Here is an 8,880-nt window from a genome sequence, read left to right on the forward strand (position 1 = left end):
GTTTGTGCCCCACATTGGATGTAGGGATTACTTAAAATATTAACTTGATCTTGGCCAAAAGGCTGAGAAGCAATAAAAAATAAAGTCTTGGGATCCCTGGGTGGCGCAGCGGTTTAGCGCCTGTCTTTGGCCCAGGGCGTGATCCTGGAGACCCGGGATCGAATCCCACGTCGGGCTCCCGGTGCATGGTGCCTGCTTCTCCCTCTGCCTGTGTCTCTGCCTCTCTCTCGCTCTCTGTGACTATCATAAATAAATAAAAAATTTTAAAAAAAAAGTCTTTAAAAAAAATGTATTTCAGGCAGCCCCAGTGGCGCAGTGGTTTGGTGCCGCCTTCAGCCCGGGGTGGGATCCTGGAGACCCGGGATCAAGTCCCACGTCAGGCTACCGGCATGGAGCCTGCTTCTCCTTCTGCCTGTGCTTCTCTCTCTCTCTCATAAATAAATAAAATCTTAAAAAAAAAAAAAAATATATATATATATATATGTATATATGTATTTCAAGTTGTTTTCACCATCCACATTCAAAATCCAGCCAGAGTTCAAAAGATGCTACACAATTGATTGTTGTGGTTCAATTGAATTTGATTTAGGTAATTTTATAGCATATTATTTTTAGGGGTGTGGTAATACTAGAAAAAGGAAACATACACAAGGGGTATCTGGGTGCTTGGTTGGTTGAGCATCCAACTCTTGGTTTCAGCTTGAATTTGATCTCATGGGTTACCGGGAACCCTGCATCTGGCCTGCAGTTGGCAAAGAGTCTGGATTCTCTCCCTCCACTCCTCCCCCTACCCACGTGTGTGTGTGTGTGCGTGTGTGTGTGTGTGTGTGTGCTGTCTCTCTAAAATAATTTTTTTTAAAGTGAACATAAGTAAATATGATTAGCGGTTCTTTGACATCAGCAATACCAATTGTAAATCTCTTATTTTCTTTATTTTACACTTTGTCTCCTTTTTTAGACACGTTCTTTACTCAGGCAATATAGTACATCCATAGCTACGAGAGGTGTGATACATTCCAACAAGGCCCGAGGATTTGCTCATTGCCAAGGAGGAGGATCAAGTTTTCGACCCTTGCACAAACCCCAGTGGTTTATCATAAATAAAAAGGTAAAAAAAGAATTATATACTTTTCCTTTTTAAAGATTTTTTATTTATTTATTCATGAGAGACACAGAAAGAGAGGCAGAGACACAGGCAGAGGGAGAAGCAGGCTCCTTGCAGGGCGCCCAATATGGGACTCAGTCCCTGGACCCTGGGATCATGCCCCAAGCCGAAGGCAGATGCTCAACCACTGAGCCACCCAGGCATCCTGAGTTACATAACTTTTAATAGGTGAACTTCATGGTATGTGAGTACATCTCAGTAAAGTCATTTTTTTTTTAAGTTTTGAAAAAGTGTTTTTTTATTAGTAAGAAATAGTTGCTAACACCCACAATTTTCTTAGAATTATAGTAAGACATATAAAGGACACTCTTCTTAAATGCCTCATTATTAAGGAAAAAAACACTCAAAATTTGCAAGCACATTATTTATTGGTTGACTGTTACTGAGTTCATACTATCATTATAATGATCTTTTAGTTTTAGTTGAAAATAGGGCACCTGGCTGGCTCAGTTGGAAGAGCATGTGATTCTTGATCTCAGGGTCTTGAATCAAGAATCAAGTCCCCATTGGGTGTAGAGATTCCTTTTTTTTTTTTTTTTACAAAAGAAAGAAAAAATAAAGCCTTGCTTTACCTCTAACCATCTGGACAGGATATTTATCTAATGTGCACTTAGTTTCCACAGCTTTAAATGTGGAGGATTGGATTAAAAATTTAAAAAGTAGCTGGCCCCAAAGTTGAATACTGCACACAGGAAGGTGTTTTTTTCATAAATTGTCAGTCTTTAAAAAATAAGTATAATAATTCAGATATGGATTTCTAGCTCAGAATTCCTGGACTCTCCTGAAAATAATGCAAAGTAAGGCAGCACTGGTCTGTATTTTTCATGGCGGCAATCTGATGAAGCCAAGTAGCATCTGTCCCTTGAAGGTGGGAGTGGTGGGTACTCCCCTCCCCAGCTGTCTCACTGGACTGATTTATATATGTGCCTGTCGCCTCCAGCATCTGAATTTGTGGCCCCTGAACTACATCATCTCTAACATGTCTTCCAAGTCATAAATCATACAGTTAAATATGAGCCTCTAATTCATTAACTGAGACATTTTTTCCAACAGATTTCTTCAAGAATCTCATGACGTGTAACAATTTATGTCCCTTATTGACTTGCTTTTCTCTTTACAGCATGTGTATTAATTTTGCCTTGTATTAATTTTGCCTTGTAGGGTTTTTGTTTGTTTTTTTAAAGATTTTATTTATTCATGAGAGAGAGAGAGAGGCAGAGACACAGGCAGAAGGAGAAGCAGGCTCCCTGTGGGGAGCCCAATGTGGGACTCAATCCCAGGACCCCTGGATCAGGACTTGAGCCAAAGGCAGATGCTCAACCACTGAGCCACCCGGGCGTCCCAAAGAAATTCTTTTACTGAGAAACAATATCCTCACATAGTTTGTGGTTATCCTTATAAAAAGAATTTCTTCGATTGTTAAGGGTTTTTTTTCCTTCTACCTTAAGTCTCTTAAAAAATTCTGATTGCTATTATGTAAAATATGGAATAGTCGTGTAGGTGGAATGCTTTATTATAAATAAGCTTAGGATAGTTACAAAAAAGATAAAGTCTTAAAAGTATGTGTCATGTAAACACACTTTGTAATATAGTAAACTTAGTGTTTCTAGGAATACATCTCCACGTTTTTTAATTTTATTTTTTGCTTCATCTTTTTTCTTTTCTTCTGTACAGTATCGAGAAAATTGCCTGGCAGCAAAAGCACTTTTTTCTGACTTCTGCTTACCAGCTTTATGCCTCCAAACTCAGCTGTTGCCATATCTTGTCTTGTTAACCATTCCAATGAGAAATCCAGGTAATAACATGAGTTTTTATTTATCCCAAGAAGTAGTGTTTTATAATTTTATCCTTCTGTAGGTCAACTCATTGCTGTATTCTAGTGAGGCTAAGTTGTTTTCCCTTCATTTTTTAATCCAGAATTAATACATGTTTTTGATTTAAAAAGGAAGGAAGAAGTCAGTACAGAAGTATATAAAGTAAAAATTACAAGTCCCCTATAACTACTGGCAATTCCTTTTGAAACATTGGTATGAACTCTACCAGACTTTTTTCTGTACAGAAACAAGTATTAGGCATACGCTTTGACATATATCACTTACCATGGATAGCATTCCATATTTTATAAGTGCTCAATCAGCTCCGGAGGTTGGGAAGTCCAAGCACATCTAGTGTCTAGTAAAGGTCTCCTTCCTACCTCACAGCCACCCTCTTGTATTCCTACATGGAGAAAGCAGAGCAGAGAGCACTCTCTCAGGTCTTTTTCATAAATATCAGAAATCCAAGGATCATTTTGTACTTTCTTTGCTCTAGTCCTGGAAATAGGAATTTCAAGGAGTGTTTGTTCCTTTTAGTGGAAGTGGTATTTAGAACTTGAGATCTGGCGGTGCCTGGCTGGCTCAGCCAATAGTGAGTGACTCTTGATCTAGGGTCTAGGGGTTGTGAGTTCAATCTCCGTGTTGTATGTAGAGCGTACTTAAAAAAAGAGAGAGAGAATTTAGGATCTGGGCACTAGGTATGTCATTGCTCCTAGAGTATCATTGTGTCTGAGCTGTTTCAGTGGAACAAAGCGGGAAGTGTGTATGTATAAACCATGAGTTCACACCAGGACATTCAATTTCAGTCCAACACCACAGAGTTTATTCTCACCTTCCCCAGTTTAGTATCTAGTACTGGTTTAGACTACCTTACATTGGAATTATCTGGAGAATCATTTACCCACTGGTTAAAAATTCAGATGATAGGATCGCAACTTAGTTTCCCATATCAAAAAGCTCTTTTTAAAAAGTCCCAATTCTGTTCTGTAGTGGATCTTTAAAAAGGTAAGTATTCAAGGTCAATCTCTACAAACTTTGAAAGTTTATAAATTCTGCAAAAAATAAGATGTTTTGGGAGTGCCTGGCTGGCTCAGTTGGTAGAGCATGCAACTCTTTTTTTAAAAAGTATGTATTTATTTATGAGAGAGAGAATTTGTACACACAAGACAGGTGGGGAAGAGGGGCGGGCAGAAGGAGCGGGGAGAGAGGATTTTAAGCAGACTCAGCACTGAGCACGGAGCCCTCGGGCTCCATCCCACAACACTTGGCATCATGACCTGATCTGAAACCAAGAGTCCGACGCTCAACCCACTGCACAACCCAAGTACCCCAAGAGCATGCAACTCTTGATCTTAGGGTGGGAGTTCAAGACCCACATTTGGTGTGGAGCCTACTTAAAAAAAAAAGACGTTTTAGTTTTTCTTTGTATCATTTCATGCCATTTCTTTATTTACCGTGTCATTTTCCCTGTCATTTTAGACATTTATTTTTTACTCCTTTCTCTTTGTCTTACACTCTGGTCCTCTGTTAGTGTTTGCTGGAATGCTTATAGCATTCCTCTGATAACTTTGTTCATTTTGCTCCATTTTCTCTTCTCTTGGATTACACAGTATTTATCAGTCTTGTTCAGGTTGACTGACTTTCTTCTGCCAGTTCAGACCTACTGTTGAGCCCCTGTAGCATGTCACTGTTCTAGGCGAGTGCTCACGTGGAGACGGCCCCTGATCATCACGGCTGGGCCCCTCTGCCCTGTGCGGGAGCTTGGGCAAGGGCCAGTGCATTCCAGGAAGAGGCAGGATTCTCAGCCTGCTGTGCTACTAGGATAAAGCTTCGTGCTACGGTTGGACAGAGGGAGTCCTGAATTCCTGGCTAGCCACAGGAAGTAGGGGGTCCTATGGGGCCTCGGCTGCACCCCCCACCCCGAGTGAAGTCTCCCTAGAAAATTACTCTGTAAGACCCAGCTGTCAGTTCTTTTGGGTGTATGTTCAGAAGTGGAATTGCTAGATCATATAGTAAATCTGTCTTTAATTTTTTGAGGAGCTACCTTACCATTTCTGTAGTGATTACACCCATTTTACATTTCTACCAGCAATGTCCAAGGGTTTCCGTTTCTCCATATCTTTGCAAAACCTTTTTTTTTTTCCTTTTTTTAAATAACAGACACCCTAAAGGATATGAAATGGTATCCTGTGGTTTTCATTTGATTTTTTTCCAGGGATTTATGATTTTGAGCATCCCTTCATATTTTTGTTGGCCTTTTTCTTGGGAGGGGGGGCACTTGTATATATTCTTCAGAGAGATGTCTTTTTAAAGTTTTTTTTTGTTGTTAATCTCTTGTTTCAGCTCAAATTTCTTTTATTCAAGATATTGGAAGGCTTCCTCTGAAGCGACACTTTGGAAGGTAAGCTGATTATTTTAATTTTCAAAGACTTGTTACTGAAATGTCCACTGACAGTTGTTCATTCAGTATACAGCCAGTAAAATTTATCTGTAAAATCTAAGAAATACATATTATTCCCCGTGGTTAATGACCATATGATTGCATTGTAGACCCATCATTTTATTACATGTAACAGCATATTTTCACTCACAAAGGAATATCAAGCCAAATAGAATCATGGAATCATAAAAGCAAAGGAATCTTTATGATCTTCCATTTAATAAATCTTGCATATCTAGAGACCCCTTTTCACCTTTTCTGCCCAGAGGTGTTCGTAGCCTGTGTTTAAAGCCTGCAGTGACCAGGAGCTACCACAAAATACTGCCTTTTTTTTTTTTTAACTTCTTTCTCTTAAAAGATTCAGACAAATTTTGTTAAAAAAATAAACATAAAAAAAAGAAAAAGTGGGATCCCTGGGTGGCGCAGCGGTTTGGCGCCTGCCTTTGGCCCAGGGCGCGATCCTGGAGACCCGGGATCGAATCCCACATCGGGCTCCCGGTGCATGGAGCCTGCTTCTCCCTCTGCCTGTGTCTCTGCCTCATTCTCTCTCTCTCTCTGTGACTATCACAAATAAATAAAAATTTTAAAAAAAATTAAAAAAAAAAAAAAAGAAAAAGTAAACATAGAGAGGTAAATCTGTATCTGTGCTGTTCATTTTATTACAAATCACTTCTAGGCTAATTTCAGTGATTAATACAACACCTATATTTCATTTCTACCTTGGTTATTTGTAAGGTCAAATTATATACTCAGGCTTTTGAAAATGTTTAATAAAAGGGCTTTTTAACTGCTATTACTGGTTCAACTACTTGATCTAACTTGGGAGACAGGATTTGTCAGTGCTTCTAATTGCAGTCATTCATGATGACCATATTTAGGGACGCCTGGCTGGCACTGTCAAGATAGAGTATGAGACTCTTGATCTTGGGGTTGTGAGTTCAGGCCCCACATTGGGTATAGAGATTACTTAAATAAGTAAATAAACAAACATGATTACCATATTTAACATCAATGATTCATGTTAATGATATTAAATATTAATATTTAGCTTGATAGGTTAATACTTAATAGTTCTATAGTTTCCTATAATACAACCTGTACCTTATTTTGTATATTCCAACTTTATCATAGTTTTCCTTGTAGCTTTAATCATTTTGGACATCAAATGCTATTTACATAAGATGTATTCCTAGAAATAAAGTTGCTAATCAGCAGATACACACTTTTCTGAAGCCTTTGCTGGATACTGCCAGATTGTTTCCAAGAATATTTTATCAATCTTATGTTCACTTACAATGTATCAGTATATTCTTTTCTCCTAACTCTTGACACTGCTGGGTTTTTATTAAAACCTTTTTAAAAGGTTTTGGGGTGCCTGGCTGGCTCAGTCAGAGGCGTAGGCCATTCTTGATCTCAGGGTTGTGTGTGTGAGCCCAATGTTGGGTTAAGATTACTTAATAAATAAAACATTAATAGGGGCACCTGGGTGGCTCAGTTGGTTAAGCACCTGCCTTTAGCTCAGGTCATGATCCCAGGGTCCTGGGTTTTAGTCCTTACTCCAAGTCCCTCCACAGCAGGGAAACTGCTTGTCTTTCCTCTGCCACTCCCCTTGTTTGTCCTCTCTCTCTCTCTCTCTCTGCCAAACAAATAAAATATTAAAAAAAAATTAAAAGTCACTGCCACTTTTAAAGATGATGGTAAAGTAATGATAGTTCATTACATTAACAGTTTTTAAAATTATTATTATTATTATTTTTTTTTTTTAGTTTTTAAAATTATTAATTAGGTTGAGCAATTTAGTTACCATTTGTATTTTTTATGTAAGTTGTCCATGTTTTATACTCCTCTTTCTATTTCTTTAGAGTGTGCAAGCGCATCCATGCTCACAAGGTTGGGGAGGGGCAGAGGGAGAGAGAGAGAGGGAATAATATTAAGAGAATATTAAAGACTCTGAGATAATGACCTGATCCAAAATCAGAAGCCCGTTGCTTAACCATCTGAGCCACCCAGGTGCCCCTACCCATTTTTCTATTCAATTTATTTTTTTCTTTTTTATTTGTAAACATTCCTTAATAAAGACGTTAATCAAGTCATTTGTTTTGTAAGTTGTAATGATTTTTTCATTTTGTCATTTACCTTGTGCTTTTGTTTATATAATTAAACTAAAGGGCTTGGGGCACCTCCGTGGCTCAGTGCTTGAGTGTCTATCTGCTTTTGGCTCCAGTCGTGATCCTGGGATCGAGTCTCGCATCAGGCTGATGCCAGGCAGGGAGCCTGCTTCTTCCTCTGCCCATGTCTCTGCCTCTCTCTGGAAGAAATAAATACTTTCTAAATAAGTAAATAATAAACTAAAGGGCTTGGCTAAACAGTGAGCAGAGTCCAGATAAATGAATGACTGGAGAAAACTTCATAATTCTCACATGCATGGTATAATTTAAAGGTATCCCCTTTTTTGGTTATTATTAATGCTTGTATTCTGAATCTGGCAGGTTGAAAATGGAAGCCCTGACAGACAGGGAACACGGACTGATAGACCCTGACAGTGGAGATGAAGCCCAGCTTAATGGAGGGCAGCCTGCAGAGGAAGCCCTGGGCGAACCCACTCAGACCGCTGAGCCTGAAACGTGCTGTCTGCCTTGGAGTCAAAATAGTGGAAGTGAACTGCCCGCCAGCCAGCCTCAGACGTTTTCAGGCCAAGGAGACGTGGAAGAAGAAGAGCTGGTAATAGAAGACTATGAAAGCGATGGGCCGTAGAAGCCGGCCTGCTGCTAATGGTGCCACCGGCAGATTCATGTTCATTTTACTCAGTTGTATCTGAACAAAGATAATACACTTTTCAAGTGAATGACAGTTTAATTCTCCACTCTTGTAGTATTTCAGCACAAGAAACTGACTTCTCTGTCATTTTGAAGTAAACAGAAGATCAAGCCTCAAATTTTTTTTCTAGTATTTATTTAGTCTTGTGTCTGGTGTTGGGAGAGGTCAGTGTGAATGAAGTGTGTTTGAACATTATGCCAAATATAAAAAAATGTGAAGGAATAATTTAGAATACTAAGACTTTATGGGGTTGTAAATACGAATTATGAAAGTTTAGTATGCAATTGAGTGTAAATAAATCTTGTGCCTTATCCAGTTTCTCTATGGTCTCTGACTTCTCAATACCATTTTTATATGCTGTACAGTGGACTACTTTAGATGCTTTTTGGAAAGTATTTAATTTATATCAAAATTAAAATGTTGAATTTCTTTTCGTTTCTTCTTTTAATATTTCCTAATATGTATTGCCGGCGAGGTATCATTGGTCATAGTGCATGCGTCTCCTTTATCCATTGTTAAGTTTTCAAAAAACCGGGAGAAACGGCAGCCTTGCGCCGGGCACTCCGGCAGGGTTAGGCCCACCTGTCCGGGCCTTTCCGGGGTGCGTGGGCGGCGCCTCGGCGGGCGGAGCTGGGCCCGGCGCC

General features: G+C 39.2%; 1 protein-coding gene across 3 annotated transcripts in view; it reads left to right on the forward strand.

Annotated features, from left to right (window-relative positions):
- The window catches only part of RAD17 (RAD17 checkpoint clamp loader component), a 30,671-nt gene extending 22,006 nt beyond the window's left edge, over nt 1–8,665 (forward strand). For 2 of the 3 annotated variants that reach the window (XM_035713933.2, XM_049103613.1), the window contains 4 exons: nt 959–1,108; nt 2,840–2,960; nt 5,323–5,380; nt 7,909–8,665. In XM_035713933.2, coding sequence (XP_035569826.2) covers nt 959–1,108; nt 2,840–2,960; nt 5,323–5,380; nt 7,909–8,173 — 594 coding nt within the window. In that variant the 3' untranslated portion in view covers nt 8,174–8,665. The remainder of the gene's footprint in view (nt 1–958; nt 1,109–2,839; nt 2,961–5,322; nt 5,381–7,908) is intronic. The other variant, XM_049103617.1, reaches the window with a different exon arrangement.
- Nucleotides 8,666–8,880: the final 215 nt, after the last annotated feature.

The sequence above is a fragment of the Canis lupus genome, chromosome 2 (genome assembly GCF_003254725.2).
Source record: "Canis lupus dingo isolate Sandy chromosome 2, ASM325472v2, whole genome shotgun sequence".
NCBI lineage: Eukaryota > Metazoa > Chordata > Mammalia > Carnivora > Canidae > Canis > Canis lupus.